Below are 25,901 nucleotides of genomic sequence, written 5' to 3'. Positions count from 1 at the left end.
GGATTACTTGTTGACTTAATAGTCAAAGGTTTGGGCGCTCATTGTTATTTTTTGCTTCTAGAACATCCCTTCTTTCTTCCAATAAAACCGTGAATCAAAGTAAGGGGATCTCCCAATTGGTTCTTAAGATATGAAATGAGTCAGGAATCAGACTAAGGGGATCTCCCAACTGGTTCTATAAGCAACGAAACAAGTCGCATTTTAACCACTAAACCATACTTGCAACATGATTATTCTATCATGAAAGAGTGATATATATCTAGTGTTGATGCTCGATAAAAATCGATACATACAAGCATCGATGTAAGCTCTGATATTCAATGAATACAAAATTCTTTTGCATGTGAAAAACACCACATGGGTTTAGAAAAGTTTTGACATCGTAATTGGTATCGTAAGGGGGGGTCGGGGGCGGAGCACATGTTTCAGGGACGAGAGAACTCGGACCAACAATAGACTTCGAATCTAACTACCTACAAATGAAGTTTTCGAGCTATCCGGTCGTGGAGCTGACAGTGAATGGGGAGATACTGAGGTTTGAGCAGGACAATGGCTCCATGCACGTGGGGACTTCTGTGTGGCCGTGCTCGCTGGTGCTGGTGAAGTGGATCGAGCATTGCCTGTCGCTGGACGACTCGCCCTTCGACCTCCGTGGCAAACACGGCATCGAACTCGGCGCAGGCTGCGGCGTCGCAGGTTTAGGGTTTGCCCTGCTCGGCCTTCACACCATCCTCACCGACATTGCCCCCGTCCTTCCTGCCCTCAAGCGCAATGTGAAGAAGAACGTGGCTGCCACATCTCTCCAATCTGCAGGTATATCTTTTTCACTTTAATCTAAAAAAAAGGGGTGTTCGAAAACATGGGTTTTTTCTTTTTAAAGGGAGTGTTTTTCTGGGGGGCGGGGTGCCATCCTGTCGATAGCATGCTGAAGCCTCCATGAGCTAGCTTGCAAAGGAAGAAGGGAGCCACCATAACGAGGCCATGGTCTCGGATTGCAGAGGATAGTAGATGATGCCGGTATGGAGATGACCATATCCAACACCTTGCATCCTAAGGTAGGATTTGGACAACATATGGAACAATTCCATACCTATATATTTGAACGATACCTTATCTGCACGCTTACGTGATCACGTGATTTTTGTAATGAAAGCGCCCCTTTTTAGTCGTATGAGCATTGGAAAAGGGAGAGGAAGGGCATTTAGGACCAATGGGTCAAGGGAATATGAGATAGAGGATGAAGAATTACCACTAGGTGATGTGCTATCTACAAGAGAAGACATTGGAAGAAGAGAGAAATCCTCATGGAACACTACATCTCGTGTCATTCTTGACTCACCATCACCTCTTGTGAGTTGGGATTGAAGAGTCTATAGCCTTTTGTACAATGACTGCAGTTGAAAAAGATGCACCACTTGGATTTGGGATCTAATTTTCCATCTTAGCCTTTTGACTCACCACGATCTCTTGTGAGTTGGGATTGAAGAGTTTATAGCCTTTTGTATGATGATTGTAGTTGAAAAAGATGCACCGCTTGGATTTGGGATCTAATTTTCCATCTTAGCCTTTGACATGTGAACATAGACATTGCATTGGAAAACTCGAAAATGAGCAATAGAGGGCTTTTGCCCATGATGGTTCTCAAATGGGGCCTTCTCAAGCACAACAATTGTAGGGCATAGGTTGTGGATATGAAGGACTTTGATTGTTAAATGAGGATCTTGATGGTTTGGAAGAAGGGGAATGTTTCTCACTTTGCCAATAATCACTAAAAGAATTTCACCAGTGGTGATAGAGCTCCTTGTCTCATGGAGATCCTAGAGCCAATTGCGTCAAAAGGTAGAATAGACTGACACTTAACAATTCTAAACTTCCAAAGAAGCTCGGAGATGTACTTGTGCTAGGAGATGAAAATGTCACGTGTCATTTGTCAGATCACCAAACCAAGAAAGAAGTGAAGGATCCCAAGATCTGTCACATTTAGCTTTTGTTGTAAGATCTTTGGAGTCTAATCAACACTCTATGAGTTACTTTTTGTGTTAAGCAAGTCATCCACATATAAGATCATTGAACACATCTATCACCCATAATCTTATAATAAAGATTAGATCATGGTTTGATTGATGGAAGCCACTCTATAAGAAGAATTGATCAATCCTCTAGTACCAAGCCCTAGGAGCTTGCTTCAAGCCATAGAGCACCTTTGGCAATCTATAGACATGATCCTTCTTTCCATGCACAAGAAAACTAGGAGTGTCACAACTCTATAGAAACAGAATTTGTGTCCTTTTTCATTAATTTGTCTATATAATGATTTATTAAAATTGTTTCCTTTGCACTAATTAGATATAAAGAAAAGTGCATTGGAGCTGGCCACTGATGAGTGGTCACACGTTATGGTGGACTCATGTGGTGGGTTAGAGAAAAGATAGTTTACACTTCCACCTATATGGCCCGATTGGGCGCCTGTGACCAGAACTCACGCATATCAGGGTTAGACTCGCACACAGAAAGGATTGATGCCTTGAAATGTGGGCTAGATCCACCAGAACAGACAGTTACAATCAACAAGATGGCATGATCATGAAATGCTTGTACAATGTGCATGTGTGGGTTGAAAGCTTGAAATGCACATTTCTTTGCATAGGAAAGCCACATGAAGATTCTGATATCGTTTTTGCGATGTACACAGAAAAAGCTTTCATATGACACCCATATTGGAGGGGTCCCTAAATTTTAGGAGGTCTCTAAATTTTAGAAGCCTCGAATTAGCCTAAAAATGCTAGTTCAAAAAAATAGAAATGTCATTCTAGAAATAGTAAATTCTGTACTCTAACTGTGCTTACTAAATTTGGTTGTTTCTATTCTTGACAGTATTCAGCCCAAAAAGGAAGGCCATAGAGAAGAGACAAGTGCCAAGACACTTGTCACACAAGTTTTCAAGTGTCCCACCACTTGTCACATCTCATGACATGTGGTTGGACACTTGTCTTGTGCTACTCCACTTCCCCCTTTTGTACTAGCTCTTCCTTCTCCTATAAATAAGAGCTCGTTTTTCTTTATTTAGTATCATTTTTCTTTGCTGTAAACTCATTTACAACACCCACAGATAGCCAGAAACTGGCCCTATTCATCCCCATCATCATCCCCCACTTCTCCATTATCAAATTCCTCCAGATTCCCTCTTTTATCATTGCTGTTTTACAGGACAGCAAGCCTGTAAATTCATTACAACATCTCCTTCTCGAGCTCTTTCTTCCATTTTAGCAACACGAAGCAAGCCCTATCCATGTACTGTTGATCAACGATAAGGAAAGGCTGATTTCCCCTCTTTCTTCTCTCATACTGTAAAGAATCAGTTCTTATCATTGCATATAATGCATGTGTGTTTGTACATCTTTGCATGATCTTGTGAGAGTGAGAATTACTTCTTCTCACTCTTAGGTTGATTGTAATTGAGCTCTTTCCTAAGGGACTTGGGTTGAGCAGAAATACATTCCTTCGGGGGGGTGTTAGCAGAGTATTTGCCAGCTCATGTGTGAGTCTGAGCTTGATCTGGGCTGGGCATTTTTATTAGGTATGTATATCTTTGCATGATCTTGTGAGAGTGAGAATTACTTCTCCTCACTCTTAGATTGATTGTAACTGAGCTCTTTCCTAAGGGACTTGGGTTGAGCAGAAATACATTCCTTCGGGGGGGGGGAGGGGGGGGGTGTTAGCAGAGTATTTGCTAGCTCATGTGTGAGTCTGAGCTTGATCTGGGCTGGGCATTTTTATTAGGTATTTTAGGTTTTTTCTGGTGTGGCATTTTATGCCAGTGGAGCATTTTTATGCACCAGTCGGCCAGTATTTATTGCTTCCCACTTTTCAGCCTATTTATACTCAGTGGCTCCTCCTCAGTCATTATCATCATCATCTTCACCATTTGCAGACTCTGTGGAGAGAGGAGCCAGAGCCAGTGCCAGTGCCAGTGCCCACGCAGCCAGTGACTCACTGTTGTATGCGACTGTTTCGTGTTCAGATATATGGATTCCATTTCCTGTGCATACATCTGAGTTCTCATCTGTATCGTGTTCTTTTCTTTTCTCTTTTTGTCTTGTGTTTCAGTAGTTAATTTCAGCACATGTTTATGCTTCCACCGCTGCTCCACTTCTGACATGGTATCAGTTTTCAGGATCTGTGCTCTTGCTGTGTTTTCTTGCTGATTTCAGGACTGTTTTGTACCCCTGCTGCTTAGGCGACTACTGTCGCAGCCAGGAGACTTGTTTTGGGGCTGTTTTCAGCCTGCGTTTTTTGCAGTTTTGCCATCGCCTGCTGCCTACGCACCCTCTACTGCCTGCGTTTTTCATCTACAGCTGCTGGCGACAGTTTTCTACCTGTTTTCTCCAGTTTACAGCCTGCGTTTTGCTGATTCAGCATCTCTCCTGGTTGGGTGACTGTTAATACAGGCCGTTTTTGCTATTTTTGGCAGTTTTTGACTGATTTTTTGACTTTCCGCAGCAGTTTTGTTTTCTATTGCTCAGATTTTGGGTTATATTGCATGTGAACTCTCATTTTCTGTAGTCTGTGCTTGTGTTTTGGCTGTGTTTCCTCTCTAAATTCCATCTCTTCTCTACTTCTCTTCTTATCCTCTCCATATGGCTCCTCTGTGCACTTCTAAGTTACATGGCCCTGATTATCTCACCTGGAGTGCTGTCATGAAAGCTTGGTTTGTGCAGAAGCAGTTATGGTACATCGTCTGTGGAGCTCTTCCTTGACCTCTCCGTCCTTTTCCTCTTCCTGAAGACTTTGATGAGGATAATCATGAGAAAGCGGTGCTCACATGGGATTCGGACGATGCCCGTGCTTACTCGGCGTTGCTTCGGTGTATTTCTAAAGCGGTCTTACCGGCGGTTACCTCTTGTAGGACATCTCCTGAAGTATGGCAGAAGTTGCAACAGATGTACGAGGCACCTTCCACCATGCGAGCAGTCACACTTTATGGCCAGCTCCAGCAGATGAAGTTTGAGCCGAAAGATACTATTCAGTCTTTTCTTCTTCGTGTTACGCAGATACAGGACCAGCTTTGGCACATGCAGTTTGCTCTTCCCGAGGTGCATCTCGTCGGGACGGTCCTCTACAAGCTTCCCCCGGAGTTTGATGGAGTGGCCAATGCTTTGCGGGCGCAGACATCCTCGACTCCTGTCAGTTTTACACATATAACCTCGATGCTTCTTGAGCATGAGATATCCTTGAGATTACAGGGCGGCTTCTGGCACATTATGGAGGCGAGGCTTATGTAGCTTCAGAGAGGGGTGACGGGAAGAAGAAGTCAAAGGCCCAGTGTCACCACTGTGGCAAGAAGGGACATTTGCGGGACTGCAAGACATTAGCGGCTTCCAGGAAGAAGGAGCAGAAGATGAAGCGGGATGTTGACTCTACCGCTGAGTCCTCTTCTTCATCAGACTCCGACTCAGATCCTCCGACCAAGGAGAAGTCCAAGGCGCGGAAGGGATCCTCTTCTTCGGATTGGGGAAGGGCTTGGTGGCCCCTTTCTCGGCTGCTTTCTAGTGGTGGTGATGAGGTCATCCCTCACGACTCTTGTGCCAGAGAGGGAGTGTGAGTGGGTGTTCAGATGGGGCAGCCGCGCCTCATCTATACTTTTATACAGGTGCACAGGTTTCAGAGAGGGACGTCCCTGACGCATCGACTTCAGTCTGGCGGAATCAAATCCTGGAGCTGGGATTGACATCCAGGTTCATGATGAGCTGGTTATCTGACAGAGAGCGGGAGACTTTTGTCTGGAGCTCACATGAGGGGACACTTTGGTGGTCTGGCCAAAGGCGGGGAATCCATGGTCACCTATGTTCAGGGGCATTTTTGACAGGATGGTCTTGTATGCTACTGCGAGACATTGATGATGGACACAGAGACATGCTATGATCTTTTCTATTTTCAGGTGTTTGGTACGATCGACATCGACATCAGGTTCTCTCCGAGCCACCTTGGTGGTGGCTTGATCACCCAGTGCTTGGGTATCCATGGTTCTACTTGGTGGTTCTATGTTGTATAGTTTCTGATCCCTTTTCATTGTACTATTGTATTGTATCAGATCACCCGTGATCTGAGAGAGGGTGTTAGCAGAGTATTTGTTAGCTCATGTGTGAGTCTGAGCTTGATCTAGGCTGGGCATTTTTATTAGGTATTTTAGGTTTTTTTTGGTGTGGCATTTTATGCCAGTGGAGCATTTTTATGCACCAGTCGGCCAGCATTAATGCTGTCCGACCAGCATTTATTGCTCCCCACTTTTCAGCCTATTTATACTCGGTGGCTCCTCCTCAGTCATTATCATCATTATCTTCACCATCTGCAGACTCTGTGGAGAGAGGAGCGAGAGCCAGTGCCAGTGCCAGTGCCCACGCAGCAAGTGACTCACTGTTGTATGCGACTGTCTCGTGTTCAGATATATGGATTCCATTTCCCGTGCATACAACTGAGTTCTCATCTGTATCATGTTTTTTTCTTTTCTCTTTTTGTCTTGTGTTTCAATAGTTTATTTCAGCACATGTTTATGCTTCCACCGCTGCTCCACTTCTGATTGGGAGGAGGGGGGGGGGGGGGGGTTGCCCATCTTGAACCCTCAATCTTGTCTCCATTACTTTTACATTTTCATGGCTGTAATTTTGTGAGTAATTTTCATTTTCAGCTTTAAGTGTTCATTCTCTTTTATATTAAATCTCGAAAACAAGCGAATATCATAATTGTTAAGTATACTACGTTGTTTGGGGCGTTTACAAGGAGGTTGTGAAACATAAATCTCCTCCTCAAGTATGTTGTTCAAGAAGGTAGGCTTCAAGTCCATTTGAAAGATAGGCTAGTGGCGATGGACTGCAAAAACTAAAATAGCTTGAATAGTAGACATATGGCCTATAGGTGCGAAAGTATGTGAATGATCCAAATCTACACATTGTGTGAAACCCTTGCCAACAAGTGTAGTTTATACTTGCCCAAGGAGCTATCAGCCAAATACTTGGTCTTAAAGACCCACTTCACACTAATCACCTTCTACTTCTGTGGATGCGGAATCAACTCCCAAGTTTGATTATGTCCGATTGCATTAAGCTTCTCCTACATAGCATGGCACCAAACTTCTTGTGCAAGATCCTCATCAACTGAAGTAGGCTCATGATCCTGAAGAATCTATGACATAAAAGCGTAGTTCACAGAGAGAGAACTATCCCATTAGGCCTGTACCCCAATTGATCTACGTGGGCTTGAAGGGGTGGCAAGAAAATGAGTAATACATGCATTGTCCATGATGCTGGGTGTAAAGTCCCTTTGTCTCCATGTAAAGTTATATGGGTGTGAACACACCCTCATTTGTACCCTAACATATAAATACATTCCTTATTCTTTGTGTACCATCACAATTTGGTACACATCTTTGCATTCACTCTCTGTCACTCTCAATAGTGCTACTTCACTTCTGACTTGCATTCCTATTGTGCAGTCTTACCTTTTAAACTGGTATTAGAGCCACGCCTAGGGTGTGCATGCTTCCCAAAGTCTATGCGTGTCAGTTTCAGCTTGTTTGCTTGAAGAAATGTCATTTCACGCCAGCAGAAGTGTAGGCGATAGCTTACCAATGTGCTGACAAGTCATGGGCAGGTAGCAACTGGGCTAGGCAATTGTTTGCCAGCCAGTGTGAGGTCAGGTGACTGTTGCGGATAGTGACAGGTTAGGCGCATGTAGGGACAACTCACATAAGTCAATGCAAGCCACATTCGTCAGTTGTAGGTCTTGCGCAAGCTGAATCAATGTAGTCAAATTGGCGAGCATGTCAATGGCTGCATATGCCACGTTCTTTAGAATAGTTCATCATTTTTAAATTTAAAAAAAAAAAACGAGTAGGTCCCCTTGTACTTTGACAGAGGTTCACATGTATAGGCATGGTTCAAAGATTTGTGCAACGTTGTGCCAGAAATTTTGGGCTTTTTCTAGATTTGATGCAATTCATGCATAGCAATGACATTTGACCCGGAAATTGCAAACATTGTACACATTGGCTATGAAAAATTTGGGGCTTTTCATGTATTAGTGAAATTTTGCTCAATTGTGCTGAATTTATTGACATTTGTGCACATTTGGACCTGAGAAATTGGTGCTTTTGCAAAATTTTGTGAAATTATTGCTAAATTTGGTCGTTTTATCCTCATGGGAATATGTATTAATGCAATTGGGGCAGATTGGTCAATGAAATTTTGGGGCTTTTGCTGAAATTTGAGGATTTTGGCAAAATTGATGTGTGAAATGCACTTTGGGGACATGACTGTAGCAATCTTGGTGCTGTAAGTAGTGTAATTTGAGTCTTTTATCTCCCATTTGTGAGATTTCGGAGAAATTGCAGAGAAATTTTTGGGTGTGTTGTGTGTCAAAAGTTGATTCGCACACATATGTATGCAGTATGCATGTTAGGCAGCTCCTATTAAGTTGATGTATTACTAAATATTTGTGGTGTAGCAGTCTTAGAGACCATTTGCAGATCTGGATTGTTGCAGATGTGTTTTTGGTGACATTGCTGAACTAGGAGTCACTTGGTAGTGATGTATGCATGTGTATGCTGAAATTTCAGTTATATTGTTGAAAGTCATTCTCTCTACTACTATGCTTGTATTTGGGCATTGGCTGTAATACAGTGACACTAACCTACTATCAGTTGGGCAGCTTGATGCAAGAGGGTATTTTACTAACTTTGGTGGCGGAACTTGGAAGGTTCACAAAGGCTGTATGCTGATTGTTAAAGGTAGCAAAAAGGGGACTTTGTATTATTTGCATTATAAAGCATTGCCTAGCAAGTTCTTGGCTGTGGCTGAAGTTCATTCATAGATGGAACTTTGGCACAAAAGACTTGGCCATGTAAGCCAAAAGGACCTTCAGATTCTCTCCTCTTTAGGGAGATTCGATGTAAAAGGCTCTGGTCTCGAATTTTGTAATGATTGCATGTATGGAAAACATGTGAAGTCTCCTTAGTACTTTGGTGTCATTAAGAAGCCCAATGCTCTTGATTTAGTACACTTTGATGTGTGTACTATGCTTGTTAATTTATATAGGGGTGCATGGTACTTTGTCACTTTTATTGATGATTTCAATAAAAAGTCATATGTGTATGTGCTAAAGAGCGAAAAGGAAGTATGGGATGCTTTTTAAAGGTTTCATTCATGGTGCTTTTGTTACCACAGAAAGGACCTAGGTTAAAAGTGATAAGAACGGATAATGGGGGTTGAGTATATTTCAAATGAGATTCCGTTCCCTTTGATACTAAAAATGAGCAGTAACCCATTGTGCTACAGCTAGAAGATAATGGATAGCAAATAGATGCACATGATGGAATAGGACAGCAAGAAGAACATGCTGAAAACAGGCTACAACAGCAAGAAAATGCTGAATACTAGCAATGTGGTGATGATATGCATGTACGTGAGGATATAGGCCTATTGCTCAACAATATAGATCATTGGGTAAAAATGTCTATAGGTGTCAGAAGACAGTCACAAAGGTTTGAGCCATCTTTGGATTGCATTTTGTTGACTGATGAGGGTGAGTCTTTGATATTTAGAGAGGCATAGCCATGTGAAAACAAGAGAAAGTGGGAGCTTGCTATGCAGGAAGAGATGAAGTATCTGTATGCAAATAACACTTGGGAACTTGTACCTTTGCCCAAGGATAGGAAACCTATCCCTAATAAATGGGTTTACAGAGTGAAATGTTGGGAAACCCAAGTACAAGGCACGGTTAGTTGCTAAGGGCTATACAAGAAGGAAGGCATAGACTTCCAGGAGGTCTTTTCTCTAGTGGTGAAGATGACTACGCATTGAGTTTTGTTTGCTCTCACTGCATCCTTGGATTTAGAGTTGGATCAAATGGATGTGAAGATTGCTTTTCTTCATGGTGATCTGGATGAAGAGCTATACATGAAACAGTTAGAAGGTTTTGCCATTCCAAGGAAAGAGCATTTGGTTTTAAAGCTGAAACGTAGCTTATATGGGCTAAAACAAGCCCCTAGACAATGGTACAAAAAGTTTGATACCTTCGTGCTCAGCCATGGATTTAAACATAGTCATGCAGATCACTGTTTATATACTAAAAAGGCTAATGATGGAAGTCTTATTTTGCTGGTCTTATATGTGGGTGACATGTTTTGCGACTTGCCCTGACATTGCTCATGCAGTGGGAGTTATTATTAAATTCATGGCTAACCCTGACAAGGCACATTGGGAAGTAGTGAAATGTATTTTTAGATACTTAAAAGGTACACAAGAGAAGTACATATGCTATGAAAAGGGTACACTAGAGTTGCACAGATTCTACGGTTCGGACATGGCAAGAGATCTTAACACTAGGAAATCTACTAGTAGGCATGTCTTTATCCAAGAACTGTCAGGTGATGAATGAATGAAGAAAAGGGAGCTTGAGAATATATAGGCGAAATAAATGCCATAAAATATGACTATCAGAGTTGGCCAATTGGCTGCAAATATTGCCAAATCCCAATAAATACTGACAAATAAAATGCCTAAAATATCTCTGATGCCCAGCCTGCTATATCACATGCACAGACTCAGCCATGAATTGACTAATCTGCTAACATCAAGTTCCCTAGAAGACACATGAGGGGATGGGGAAGGAGTAGAAATACTCCATGAAAAGGGAATAAAAGGAGCTGTCAAGGGTGAAAGAGAAGCGTACATGGGAGGAGGGGATGGAGGGGGGGTGCCAATAGGTAATCTAGAAGGAAGGGGTGGAGCTGATGGTTGGAGAGAAGAGGTCAGTCAATAACGAATGACCACCTGCAGAGCAAGCACTATCAATGGGATCATTAGAGGTTGCAGCTACTAGCTTGCATGTGTTAGTCATGTCAGTCAATCATCTCCTGGTTGTGAGCTCTTGTTAGAGATTGATGGAGACATAGGAGCTCTAGCAATTTAGGTGCATTTTCTTTATTTATGGGCTTCATGTGTGCATTTCTAGGCGAGTCATTGCTTTCCACAATCTACCTACATTTGCCAGACATTGTCTTTGTCATCTGGGGTTTTAAAGGGGTGCCCCCTATTTTTTCTGGCATTTCTTTCTATGTGACTAGCTGATCAGTCAACATTTTTGGCCTCCTCTGATGCAGGTTGGTGAGATTTCCACATTTATGGTTATTCATAGCCGGCCCCCCACTTGGGAGATACACATACTCTTCAGTCTTTAATCTTTCCCTTTGCAACTGCACACTCTAACACTCAAACTCTCTGTGCTTGGTGCTGCCATTGTCATCCGCCTGATCTGGTGCCCTCATCGACGCTTTGGGCTGCGTGCAAGGACTGATTAGTCCATCATCATTGTATCAGCATTCTTCTTCAGTTAGTGCAATATTCTTCCTCATCTTGTGCTTCCTCTCTTTCTCTCTCTCTTTTTGCTTCTCTCTATGTTCGTGTTCCTTTTCTGTTGTGCACTCACATGGTATCATCGCGTAAGCAAGGATAGTTTGGAGATTTCTTGCAGAAGAGCAAGTTTTTATTGTGAAGGAGCAGCTTAGATTTTCCAAAAGCAAATTTTCAGCCTATGTTTACTGCATTTACTGCTCTAACAGGTGATCTATTGCCCATTCACGCCTCCAAGCACAGTCTCTAGGGACCAAGCGACAACTTTTTAGCATCGAGCGGCATCAACTTTTGCGTTTTGATCAAAATGCAAATTTGTGTTTTTGTTGGTGTCCTCCTCCTTGGTGTAGGCGTCAGCATATCACTGCAAGCGATAACTTCGTGAGATTTGACGACAATTTTCTGTTGTAAGTAATAGTTTTTTGTATAGGCGATAGCTTCCTAGTGGGAGGCAACAATTGTTTCTCTGTCAAACACATCTTTCTAGGTGATTGCAGATTTGAAGATGTCTTACCAGTTCACGAAGTTTGATGACTCAGAGGAGGAGCTTGTTTCCAGACACTCTTCTGAGCGGAGACACAATTCTTGATCTTATAGTCGGCATGAGGAGTCTCCCATCCATTCCCCTTCTATTCATATTTCATAGAAGGCTTCGTTCTTAGTGAAGTTACTCTCCTTGATACCTTTGGTATGGGCACCGGAGAAGAGAATAGGAGAGAAGAAACTCTGATGAATGGAATGATGAAGATCTGAATCATGGAGTGAATGTGATACAAGGGAACAAGGGTGTCGTAGCATAAGGAAGATGATGAAAACAATCACGAACCATGAACTGCAATGTCCTCCTGAAGGGGTGTGAGGGTAGTGGAGAGGCTGGAGAGAAGAGGTGACGGACTGAATGAATCAACCGAGAGAAATGAATGAGAGAGTGGCCTATAAATAGGCATAGTCAGTCTAGGATGGTGCCCCTTCTTGGGGCTACAAACCTTTCACGCAAAACAGAGAAACACAAAAATGCAAACTGCGGGTGAAGGGTTTCTCAACACCTCCTTTCAGGCCCAAAAAGGGGAACAAGAAAAGAGTGAGGTGGAGATGCAATGCTACATACTGAAGAATGCTCATGGAGCAGGTGCCACTTAGACAGTGTCCCTCGTGGGGAAATTGCTCACTTGACCATGCGGCCTAGTACAAAGATGACGAAAACATGCAATGCATAGGAGGAATGTCGGACTTTGTGTAGTGTCGAGAACCATAAGGATATACTTGTACTCCATCTCGGCAGTAGGCTCCATGCTGACCAAGGGACGATGAAGATCCACCCTGGAAGCTGAGAATACTACTTGAACGGAGACCTTTGAAGATAGTTAGGAGACTGGATGAGCTGTAGAACTCGAAACTCAACCTCGGGAGAGAAGCCATCAGCTCCGTGACTCCATGCTGGAACGCCTGGTTGTTTCTTGGTCCCAGTCGTCACATTGGACATGAACTCCAGTCGTCTGGCCTGTGCCACTTGTTACAGGCAGCCGCCTGTCCATTGCCGTCCTTGCCGTCATGCTAGACCTGCCGCCTGGTCCCTCGATTGTCGCTTGGACTGTTCACCGCTTGGATTGTTCGTCACCACGCAACAAGTCGCTTGTACACGCTGCAGTGTCACCTGCAACTTGACTGTCGCCTGTGAGTTGCCAACTACTCGTATCCTTTTGGCGGTCTCAAGAAGCGCACAAAGCCTTAAGCTCTGATACCAGTTTGAAGGGGGTGAGAGTGCGCAATAGTATGCAAGGTCAAGGCTTTAGCTGAAGAGCAGAGATGAGCTCAGAGTTAGAGGAAGAGTGAACACAGAAAAATAGGTGTATCGATGTGATGGTACACAAAGAATAAAATGAATGTATTTATATGTTAGGGTACATTAAGGGTGTGTTCACACCCATAAGTCTATTTACACGGAGATGAAGGGACTTTACACCCAACACTTTTAAGAGAAGGCTTGGGCACAAGATACGAAGTGCCGTTCCTCTCAATCAACTCCAACTTGTGCTTCATTGCTTTTTGCCAATGATCATGCTGTAAAGCCTTCTTCACGGAGGTGGGCTCCCTATCTTGCGTGGCACAAGCCATCAAACAGTAATTTGTACACAAGCTCGGTGAAATGTGCTTGGTTCCTGCGAGAACGCTGCGGGCCATCTTGTGGCTGCCACTTCCCAGGGACCCCCTCAATCCTTGCATCACGAAGAGTGTCACGTGCCCAATGAGGAGGCTGGATCTCTCATCGTCGCTCGCCATCTGTTGAAGTCTTTGGAATGTCCACTGACTACTGGGGCTCAATTGGAGAGTTTAGTGGTGGAGAAATAACCTCCTCATCTGAAGAAGAATCCTTAAGATGTATGGGCTCTAGAGATACATGTGCTGGTGCCCAACTATCTCTTGGATTGCCAAGAACGGGGTGTTTCTCACCCCCCTCCCAGGTTGAAACTTCCATGATTCGAATATCATGGCTCATGTAGATATCCCCCTTGACGGGATCATACAATCGGTAACCTTGCGATTGCAAGCTATAGTCCACAAACACCTGTCTTTTGGAAGCCACTTCAAATTTGTCACGCTATGGTTTCGGGATGTGAACATAGACGTCACACCCAAAAACCTGGAAATAAGAAACATCTATCTTAGATCCAAAATACGCCTCATGAGGTATCATACCAACAACAGTAGAAGTAGGAGAGTGATTAAGGATGTGGATTGTAGTAGCCATAGCCCCAGGCCCAACCCATAGGCTCTGTGGTGTCTATCTACACTCCACATGGTATGGGCCATCTTGGTCACACTATGATTCTTCGATTTGAAGATGCCATTCTCCTAAGGGGTATTTGTGTTGGCAAACTCTTGATGTATACCATGAGCTGTAGAAAAATGAGCAAGCTCATTAGAAACAAATTCTTTGCTCTTATCCAATCGTAAGATCTTTAGTTTTTTGTTCGAGTGGTTCTCTTCAAAGAGTAACCAATTCATGGAGTTGGAGAAAGCCCTTGACTTCAGCTTCAAAAATTAAGCCCATATCATCTTGTTGTAATCATCCATAATCAGCATGAAATACAAGCTTCCTTTAAGAGACTCTGCTCGCATTGGTCCACAAAGATCGGTAGAAACAAGCTCCAAGGGTGCTGAAGACCACCTCGAAGCCTTGCTAGGAATAGCATCATGAGTTTGCTTTCCACGGATGTAGAATACACACGGTTGTTGGCTCACCACAATATTCGGCAAACCTTAAACAAGCTATCCCCTAGATGCCTTCTGAAGCTAATCATAGTTGAAATGGCCAAACCGAGCATGCTATAGCTCAAACTGTGTCTGAGAGGTAAGAAGAAGAGAAGTCAAGGCAGAAGAAGACCTCAACTTGTAGACTCCATTCTCCTCATGACCTAAAGCAAGGACGTGTCTCGATCCACGATCAAGAATCTGAAAGAAATCCACATCAAACTTAACCAAGAGGCTAAGAGCACAAATCTTGTGCACTGAAAGAAGATGGTATCCCAAGGTTAGCACATGAAGCACCTCGAAAGGATGGGCACCACCCTGCCCATTTGGAATAAGTTGCACGTTACCCTGTCCCTAAATAGGGATAGAAGAACTATCACCAACGAGAATCAGCCCATGCAAAGGTTGCAAATGAGCAACACCTATTGTACAAGGAGTCATGTGTCGGGATGCACCACTATCAACAATCCACTTCGAAGTGTGTGGAGCCATCAACGCAACATCAGAAGCCTTTGGGGTACATGCCTCAACCACCTACAAGTGGAGGAAAGCAGTTGATGAGGGAGCAACCATCGCTTCGGAGTCCTTTGAACATTTCTCCTTGTTGAGGTAGTCCTTCTAGTGACTTGTCTTGCCATAGATGTGACAAGTGGACTCCTTTTCCTTATCCTTCTTGGATTTGTCATTCTCCTTCTTTTGGTTCTTTTTCTTCTTTTGAGAGGACTGACCTATCAATGCCTCCGATTTGGAAGTATTGGTTCCTTTTCAATGGCTCCTCATGGTCCAAGATCATAGGAACCAACTCCTTCCAAGGAAGAGTCTCCGACTGCCCTAAGGCAATCAAGGTGGAATAAAAACCATCGAAACGAGGTGGTAATTGTGAAAAGAGAGTTATTGCCATGTCTTCAGAAGTAATCACCTTCCTTGCGTTTTATATGTGCATTTGAAGCCGCCTTAGCTTGTTGATATGCTCTCGCATAGAAGATGACTTGTTGACACTCATGGTCCTCATTTGCACTTCCAATGAAACTCATTTCATGATGGTCATTCTGTTATACATTTGATCAAGCTTCAGCCATATCTCGTGAGCCACCGTCAAATGCTCTATATGGGAGATCACAGTTGTAGTGCATGAGAGAAATAAAAATGAGTAGATGTGAGCATTAAGTTTGTCCCAATGTGCTCAAGCGTTTGCCAACTCCAACTTATCACTCGTAGAGAGTTTGGACTCGTTTCTCGATGGACGGTGGATAGCCTCTGCAACAGGCTCCATCAAGTCATAGGACTCCAAAATGGCAAGCATCATAACATGCCGAATGCAGTAGTTCTTGCCGTCAAGCTTTTGATCTGATGGAAGAACTGGTAAAACGGGCACCTTTTAGTCTGCGATTGCTTAAAACTCTATCTCGGCCTCAGAAGACATCGTCACCTAAAATGCTTGCATAAAACACAAAAAGCAACCCTCTGATTGTGAAAACACAGCTTGCTAGGGTACTACTTCGCTCATCCTACTCCTTCACTTGCAAGAGGCGTTGAAAAGGTAAAATCTGCACTTAAAGGCCTAAAACATAGCCTTTTTTCTTCTCGAACAATGAAAATCAGTAGCAGCTTTAACAACTTTGCTCCTTTCTTGTGCGCCCATGCTTGCCTTAGTCTTGTTCCAATGTGGAGTCCTCCCGCTCGCCCTCAAACGTTGAAAACACAGCCTTGTGTCACATTGAAATCTCCTCTTCAAGTAGGTCCACCCTTGGTTAGTCCTTCAATGCTTTGATACCATGTCAGAGTGAAGCGGTGTGGAAGCGTATGACCAAGATTGAGAGATAGATTGAATAGAGAGAGGAGAGAGAGAAAGAGACAATGGAACATAGAAAATATGCAATGAAGAATGTAGTTTAAGAAAGCAAATATGTACATGAGCGCAAAGTGTATGTTTGCGTATATCTCCACCTCGAAGATCTCACGAGCTATGAACCTCAACGTATGTGCAATAGTCTCCATGATCAGAAATCTCATGGTCTGTGAACCTTGACGTATGTGTAGCAGTCTCCACGATCCGATCAGAGAATGTGTCACTATGTGCTGAGGGTAGGCATTAAATAGCGTGAAAAGAAATGGTAAAAATATGTTGTCGGTGATTGTAGTGTCTGCCGATTGTACGAAGAGGCTATTCGACTGCACTACTGATGTGGCATTACACATGTAGCTTGGACAACGCTGCCATGTGGTGTACTTGCAAACTGTACAGATTGCACCGAACTGCCACGTGTCACCCACAACACATACAACTGTTCCAATGCTTGATTGACAAGAAATGCATATATACATAGCCTCTCTCTCCAAAATGCATGTCCATGGGAATGACAATCTCTAACAATCTATCCTTGTTGTATCTGTAGTTGCCATTTCTAAAGTAATAAAAAATCATATTTCAATGTACTTGGTTTGAACTAAGGATAAAGATGATAGTGAGAATGTTGTGAATATCACTAGATTAGAGAAGAATTGCACGTCATTTCTGAAAATGTATGTTGATTGCTTCTCTTAGTCACTTTTAGGGCAGCTATTGCGTGAATGATTTGAAGATCATGGCACAAATATTATCCTTGGAAGTAGGCGACCTAGTAAGCCACCCTACAGAGTCAGTGCAGCCTAGTAGGAGATTATGAGTCAGGTGAATGAGCTTTTAGGAAAAGGGCTGAATCAGCCTAGCTTATCTTCTTTTTATTCCTTAGTGCTTTTGGTGTAGAAAAAGGATGGTTCACGGTGTATATGCACTGATTATCCTGCCTTGAACAAGATCACGATAAAGAATCGATTTTCAATCCGTAGGATCGATGATGTTATGCATAGATTGCAAGGGGCAGTCATATTCAGCCGTATAGATTTGAAAAGTGGGTATCATCAATACGCATTAGACCAGAGGATGTGCCTAACACAGCTTTCAAGTTATCCTTTGGGTTATATGAGTTTCTTGTCATGCCTTTTGGGCTTATGAATGCTCTTGCCACTTTTAATCGGATGATGGATCGCATTTTTATGCCACATAAAGGATTTGTGGATACTTTCTTAGTTGTAATTTTTTATCAACACGCGTAGAACCACCTTTCGAAAATGAAGCACAATGCATTTTGCAAGTACACAACTTTCACATACATTGTATAGGTGCTTTCAATGGAGGGAGATCGAGCACTATATTTTACTTCTTAGGTGTAGTAAACTGCCATTGAGATGATCAAACCGAGCACACCATAACTCAATTATCCACAATGGAGGCATCAACATGTAATGCATCCTTCGATACTCTCCTCTGATATAAATCAAGCCGATAGAGTTCATTGTACAAAGTACCAATGACAATGAGGGCATTCCCATCACTTGAGTCATAGATACTACATTGATCCATGTGGAATTTAACCACAAGACCAGCATATGCAATGGCTAAAACTGAAAGCAAGTTTTTTTTAATGCCTAGCACATACAAAACTTTTCAAGCATGATAGTTTTCCCATCCACTACAATAATGGGAATTTAACCAATGTCTTGAATTGCATGCAAAGCATTGTTTGCACATACAATGGATCCCCCCTTTGTATATTTGCATATGATACAAACAAGTCACTAAAGGGATGTTATGTGCTTAGAAGCGCCACCATCAAAATACCATGTGTTGCAATTTTCAACAACTAAAAGACCATACTCATGTGAGAAAGGATCATACGAACAATGCATAACAAAGGCACAAGATTGACCAATGTTCAAGCTTGCCAAATGTGCGGTTGCATCTTTCGCATTTAGTGAATTTTCAGCAATGCTCATGCACAATTGTTACTTCTTTTCACTTGCCATTCTCTTTTTGCATTTTTCTAAAACATGCCCCTTCTTGCAATAATTGCACCTCTTTTTCTTAGCACCATTATTCTTCGTGCTTGAGGAGTCCATAGAAGAAGTTGCTTTGCCTTTTTCCTTTGAGTTTGAGAGCTGCCATGAATGTTTTCAATTTCGATGGCTGTAAATGCTTAAGTATCCATACTTATACTAGAGTAATATTCAGCCTTGATTGCTCTTCTTGCAACAATAGTGATACTAACACATCAAATAAGCATTGGCAAGTGTAGTGGCAAAACTCTAATAAGTATCAGTTAGACCAGCCAAGACTATAGATACAAGAGATGCATCGCGATGTCCTTGGCATGTGTAATATATGCATCCACAAAATCGCCCTTTGTCATGTGCTCCATCTCAAGTTGCTCACGCAAATAAGCTACACAAGCTTCATTGCACACCTGATATAATGAAGCAAGCTTATCCCAAGCATCCTTAGTCGTTGTATAAAACCAAATATATAGGATAACTTGCCTTTTGCACAAAAGTGCAATCTAGGCTCACACCGAACCCCATCTCAGTTGATCTGCTATGGGAGGTGCAAGAGGAGCTAGAGCAGAAGATCCACCAGTGATGATGGATGAGCTAGAAGAACTTGTGACATTCTGTATAGCCAAGCGTGCAGGCCTAACCTTTGAACCACATATATAACCCCAAAGCTACTTGGCAATAAGTACATGCTTCATCATGTATACACACTAAATCCACATAATTAGTGCCATCCAATTTGTTTGAGTCCCCAAACATGTTAAGCAAATCATTTTGCTCGGCCCACTGCTTGCTGAAAATTTTGGTTTTTTTGTAACCAATTGTTGTCCAAAGTATAAATGCAGGTGCAACACAAAAAGAAAGCAAAGAAAAGTCCAAAAACTCATAATTTTTCGAAAAATTGATGGTGTCAATAAAGAAATTGCAGTGAAAGGGATCCAATGTGCACAAATGTCGATGTATAAGGTATAATTGGCCTCAATGTTAGTGAATTAGGAAAATTTTGCAAAGCCTCAAATTGTGCTGCAAGATTGAGCAATTTCTCAATGCAGAATCTTCAAAATTTTGGTGAAATTTGGGATTTTCAGGCAAAAGCCCCAGGGTTTTGAAAGAAATTTGGGAGAAATTTATATGTGTTGTAAAATCCCTAAATTTTGTGCTTCACAAAGCACTGCGTGTGAAGAAGAGCAATTTAAGAGACTTAATTTTGATTAAGGCTTGGGAGCTGATTATTTTAATGTAAAATAATGTTGGATGGTAGGTGATAAATTTGTGAAGGTTGTTAGGTCATTTAATGCCAAAGATGACATGGCACAGGTTGTTGGGGTTGATTATTGATATGCAAGCAGCTATCAACGACTTGTAGGAGTAGTTGACGTGGGATGTGGGGCTATGGAGGCAGAAGCGGACCCATATGCGCAGCAAGTTGATGCTTGATGAACAATGAATGCATGATGAGGTGGCTGTGTGCATGATGGGGTAGAATGCGAAAAGCGAAAGCCTAACGAATGTCAGATGTGAAGCTCGCCACTGCTTTTGAAAAGACTTCTTATTGTAGTTATAGTCTTACCGTGTTGGTGAGGCATAGGTTGCATGTGTGACATGACAAGATGCAATTGTTTAGCGAACTGTGGAGATCGTGCCGGGCTGTGTGTGGATTTAGTGGATGTGTAGGAGGCAGACAATGTGTTGTTGAAGATGCATAGTAGGCAGCTTAAGGGTGGCATACAAACTAAGAAGAAAGGGAGCAACCAAGCTCGAGGCTCAATGGCACTTATGGTGACGTGCGAGCAAGGTGGCAGCTAATAAGAGGTATGGCTTTGATATCATTGTTAGGTTAGGGTTTAGCAACACATTCACACACACTTCTATACATTCATAGTGAACAAGTGAATAGCAAGAGAGAAGGCAGTGTTGGAAGGTCACATCCACTATATGTGAGAACGAATGAAAGTATAATCCGTATGAACCTGAAGTACGTATACTATCCAACTCCCATCATCTGTTAGCAATGAGCAAACTGCTTTGCTAGAAGACCCTTCATCTTGAGTGTATAACCATCTTTCTGTCTCTGACAATACAATTGTCATCTTTGAAATTAGAACCATCTACAACAGCAATAGTGATTGTCCCAATACCACATATATCAAAATTGTTGTTGTTCGCACATGTAATATGCTTCCTAGTAGGGGTTGAATGTAAAGAGGTAAACAAACACTTCTTAGAAGTAATATGCTTGATGCTCCATTGTCAGAATACCATATTTGCTATGTTTCAGTAGCATTAAAGGCCGAATCAGCCATCGAAGAATCATAACTACATGTGAGAAATGCGTAGTCCTCCATAAAGTTGGTTGAAGCATCACCATCAATGGACTTGCTATTTGATGTCTCTTGGATAGCCAAACCAGAGTCCTCTTTGTCCAATCTCTTTCTGCATTCGTCAATATAGTGATTGGGCTTCTTGCAATAATGGCATTTCTCATTTTTTTAAGACTTTTTTGAGTGTTGGACAGCCTTGTTTGATGGTTGTCCAGCATCACCTTTTTGCTAAATTTTTGCATTTTGCCCGACTTTACCTTTGCCTTTCAACTTGGAAAGCATAGCCACATCACCTAAACACAAATGCATTGCAACATTCTTCTAAGTCTATTCCTCTTACAACAAGAGACCTTCCAACTTCACAAATGTAAGGGGTTGCTGCCCCCTCTCAAAGACAACATTAAAGAGGTGTGAAAACCGAGATATGACTCTAGAAGAGAGTTTAGTGTGACGTTCACTAATTCAGCATCTTGAATAACCTCATCAACATTGAGTAGTTGCTCACATAAATCATGTATGTAAGTAATGTGATTTGTCATGCTACCACCCTCATCCATGTTCACATTGGCTAACTCTCTGCGGAGATAAGATATCTTGGCCTCGTTGCAGGTTGCAAACATATGCTCAAGTATGTCCCATGTTGATTTTTGAGGTCTTACAAGACTGAATGTGCAGAATAATTGCCCTTTTTACTAACAAGGCAATCAAAGAAATAGCTTGTGCATCTTTCGAATCCCATTTCCTCTAATCACGTGTTACATAGTCCCACAAGTCCTTTGCAACAAGAAGGTTGCAAATCATAAAACTCCACAATGGGTAGTTTGTGCCATCAAGTTTGTCCTCCTAAGTGAGGACACCAAGAAAGCTACTTTGATCATTATTCCCTAATGTGCCATGCTGTCAGCAAGGGACAAAAATCTGTAGTCAAATACTTCAGTGCTGAAGTATGGTGCGTACTCCTCCGAGTACCAAAAATTCCCATGGGATTTAGAAACAAGTACCCAACTATCACACAAATGCCAAAGTGTGCACTATGTCACCCAAATGAGCACTCAACCTGGAAATAACAACAATGCACTGTTGTACCACACCTTCCTCGAAATGTGTCCTTAAAAGTTAAAATTCAAGCAGCTTAATGTTGAGTCTCACCAAATTTTCCTCAGTCAAGTCACTAGTATTTGCAAACACAACATCATCTTTAGTTCCTGCATCATAGGAACTTCCACAAACTGGCTTCTCAAAACTACTCTTATCAGGTAGGTTCCCAGATTCGTTTTGGCTTCTCTCTTTATCTCCTCCTATTGCCATTGTCAGGTACGAGACATCTTGACTAGAATCAGGCTCAGTTATCTCAAGTTCCTCCTCCTCTTCTTCCTTTCCTTTTGAGCTTTCAATGCCCTCATGCTCAGTCTCTTCAGGCTCACTGTCCTCTTCCTCAATAGGCTTCGTTGTAGACATGTCAAACTTTCTTGGCAATCCTCGTCGGTCATAAATGGTAATTGTGCATTTGCCCCAACAGGAAAGATGTGTCTTGGGGTGCATACTGGCTAGAATGCAGGTGTGTGCTTCTATGAATGAAATCCGAGTAGAACAGGTGCTGCTGGCAACAGTATTGAAATTTATGAAAACTGATCTTTTCCTGCAGAAAGAACAGGTGTTTCAATAAGGATGCTGCTAAGACTTCTGAGAACTGAAGCGGTCCTGCTGTAGGACTTCTGGCAGCAGCTGACAATGACATAAGAGGGTGGGACAGCTAGGAAGCTCAAAAATTGAGGAGCAGATATGGCACTGATATTTTCTCTGATACCAGCTGTATTGCACTGCCAATGAGGTGGGGACTGATGAAAGTGCCCCCTCGAAAATGATAATAGCCATGCTGAACACAGAAACATATGAGCATGGATATCGGCAGTGGTGGGATACTGAAACTGAGAGTACATATTCAGCAGCTGTTAATAGCTGAATACTTATGATCTGACCAGCATTTTGGAAATACAAAATAGTATCTGGGAAATCCTTGAAATGTGTTTAGCATGTTAGAGGGGTGCTACAAAGAGTAAATCTTTTCATATGGTTAGTTTGTGGGCATACCCTTGCATAGGACGTTGGGTAATCACTAATATGGGATTATGAACAGAATTAATACATGTATGATGCATGTATATGTATGCAGAAACTATGCATGCCATAACAAGTTATCAATCTTGTTCTACTGCTATGCAGGTAAACCCCAATGCTTGGCTGGCAAGGTCAAGGTTGGACAGCTCTATTGGGGAAATGCAAGTCAAATCTCGGCTTTAAAGGCCCCCTTTGATTACATCATTGCCACTGATGTTGTGTATTTGGAGAACATTGTAGAACCTTTGCTTGCCACTTTTTCTGCCCTCTCTGGACCTTCCACTGTCATATTCCTTGGTTACCAGGTTCGATCTGCGGAAGCTCATGAACTGTTTTGGAGACTGTGCCCTGATTCCTTCCATATCACTAAGGTGCCACATGATGATTTACATCCCGACTATGCCTTTGAAGAAGCCGATGTTTATATATTGAAAAAAAAGATCCTGTGAGACTGGAGTGCATTTTGCCTAGTTCCTTCATGTGAGAGGACAGTCAAATCCAAGTCCCAATGTGAAGCATGTGTGGGAAACATCTCCTGAAGGTCGCTGCTAATTATAGCTCGATCTTGAAGAGTGTTGTTACATTGTATATCATTATGATTGCAGGCTGACAAATTTTCTGTAATGCTGGCAAGAGACTGTTATAGATTAGTGTTTGGTAGCTTCACACAATTCGTAGCTGTTACCACTTATACAATCGAACTATCTTAATATGGCTTGTGTAGATCCTATTTGCTGATATTCTGCTGTGCTAATCTGCTAAAATATTTGTACCTGTTACATCCTAACGGTAATCTTCTTAGAGACTGTTTCTAACAATTTTTCTCAAAGTTTTGCCATGTTCTTTTTCGTAATGAAGTATCTCCATCAAGTGGAAATGTAGCTTTGTGTGGTTGAGGTGCCTCGGCATTTGTCTTTTGTGGTGCTCAATGATAGCTCTAATCTAATTATGATAAAGGTGTTTGGGCCTCCTTCTAGGTGGGCATGGGCATCTCGCTCGATGGAGTGTCAATGCTCTATCCAAGGAAATAATACCCTTCAAGGTTAAGCTCCTCTATGACTTGGTCTTGTTGGTTGTTTACGAGAGAGAGAGAGAGAGAGAGAGATTGATTGAAATGGAGTGGAAGTGAGGGTTTGATTAAGCCCTATAGTCAGAGCTTAAGGAGACCAATAAGCTCTATAGTCCCACTCGTATCATAATTTGTCTTTTCAAAATTCTATCCAAGTGAAGAAAACAATAATTTCTAATACCCACATAGAGTATCACAATCAAAGCAACCACGAGATAACAGCTCTTAAGGAAGTCAACGAAGCAAGCAAGACCAAGGGATTGATGAATCTTGAATATACAAGAGAAATAACAAGGGCTAGGAGTGTGGGATAGCAGCGAAGAGGAGTACTTCCAAGTTCAAGACAATTGAAGACAACCATAATCTCAATTGATACCAAGGTAATCGTGAAACATTTCACCTTTGGGTAAGTCTCAAGCGCAATGCCAAGTGAAATGGTTGAATAATATATATGAGATTTCTTTATAAACAATGAGTTGCAACTTGAATATACCATGCAACAGTTTTTGTGTCAACAAATGATATCTTAAAACTCTCAAAAAAGGAAGAAAATATAAAAAGTTTCATTTAAAAAAGTTGTTTCAATTAGCCATTTCACTCTGGACATTTCATGTTTTATTGAAATGTTTCTAGTCTTTTGAGCATTTTGCATTTTAGTGCCAACAAAATGTGTTTTGCAATTACCATGATTGATATGGAGGTGCAATTGTATTACGTTAAATACAATACAAAGTAAGCAATGGAACTTCGCATTATAATTGTTTAGAGATGTTTGTTACTCATTATATGGGGCTTGATTGCATGCCTAAACTACTAAGAGACTTGTAGTTTAATTGCATGGTTAAACTATTGAGAGGCTTATGCTAAGCATGGGTATTAGAGGACATTTTGCATGCACTTTTAATACTAGGATAAATTGTTTGGTAAAATAAAAACATTGTTGCTAAGTACTATTTCCTTGAGAAAGAATCTTCTTCTCAATCTCAAAAGGGGAGCCTAACAATGTCTCTAGGAGAGAGAGATGTATATTCAAGACCTTACCAAGTGAAGTTAAGCTTAGATTCCCTCGGAAGAATTAGAGACAAAACTAGACTCCTAAGCCATTAAGCTAGATTTTGAAACATACTTTATAAGGAACTTGGTGATCCTTAGGTTAAATACTAGGAATGATTGTGATACAATAAGAAGGTTACCATGCACGATAAGTAATAAAATCTTTTGGAGGAAAACTTATGATACATGAGGACTCAATATTTATTATCTTGACTTGCAACTTGAGTATTAAAGGTTATACATCAATTCTCAAGTAGCTACACTTGAAAAATTATGTTAAATAAAGTTGTTTGCTTCTTGTGGAGTTGTCAAAGGCATATTTTGATTGCTATTATGGAAAATGATTGCTTTCTTAATTTAAGTTAGGCTTGGTTGCCTTGATTTTGCTTTCAACAAGAAATTCTCTCACCCATTGTTAGAGGAGGATTGTGTCAAGCCACAAACCATAGAGGTTTAAGGAAAGAAATAAGATAGATGGAAGACCTTAAAAAATTCAACTAACTATGTGTATTGTGTATTACTCTTGAATGAATCTACATAATTATAACTACACCCTCATATTACAAACATTGCATCTAAGTCAATTGCTTAGGCTAAACTCTTCCAAGAAGATAACTTGGACACACTATGTACCCAAAAGAATTCTACTACAACAATACAATGGAAACAATCTCCTTAACATTGCCAAATTAGCTTGGAATATACCAAAAGCAATTTGGAACCACTTCAGCCCACTTTTCCTATATTTTCCATGTTGAAACCTTGTAATTTCAGCCAAGAAATCTCTACAATAAGCTCCCTACAGCAGTGGGT

General features: G+C 41.7%; 1 protein-coding gene across 1 annotated transcript; it reads left to right on the top strand.

Moving 5' to 3' along the window:
- The first annotated feature begins 382 nt into the window (after positions 1-382).
- Positions 383-23,776, top strand: LOC148028791 (S-adenosyl-L-methionine-dependent methyltransferases superfamily protein). The gene is made up of 2 exons (XM_087687583.1): positions 383-813; positions 23,072-23,776. The coding sequence occupies exons 1-2, from the start codon at positions 480-482 to the stop codon at positions 23,413-23,415; spliced, it is 678 nt and encodes a 225-aa protein (XP_087543709.1). The 5' UTR covers positions 383-479; the 3' UTR covers positions 23,416-23,776.
- Positions 23,777-25,901: the final 2,125 nt, after the last annotated feature.

This window comes from Lygodium microphyllum, chromosome 11 (genome assembly GCF_053477565.2).
Source record: "Lygodium microphyllum isolate KBCC chromosome 11, Lygodium_microphyllum_v1.1.10, whole genome shotgun sequence".
Lineage (NCBI taxonomy): Eukaryota > Viridiplantae > Streptophyta > Polypodiopsida > Schizaeales > Lygodiaceae > Lygodium > Lygodium microphyllum.
Note: the sequence above shows the minus strand (reverse complement) of the source record. Positions and strands in the feature narration are given on the sequence as shown.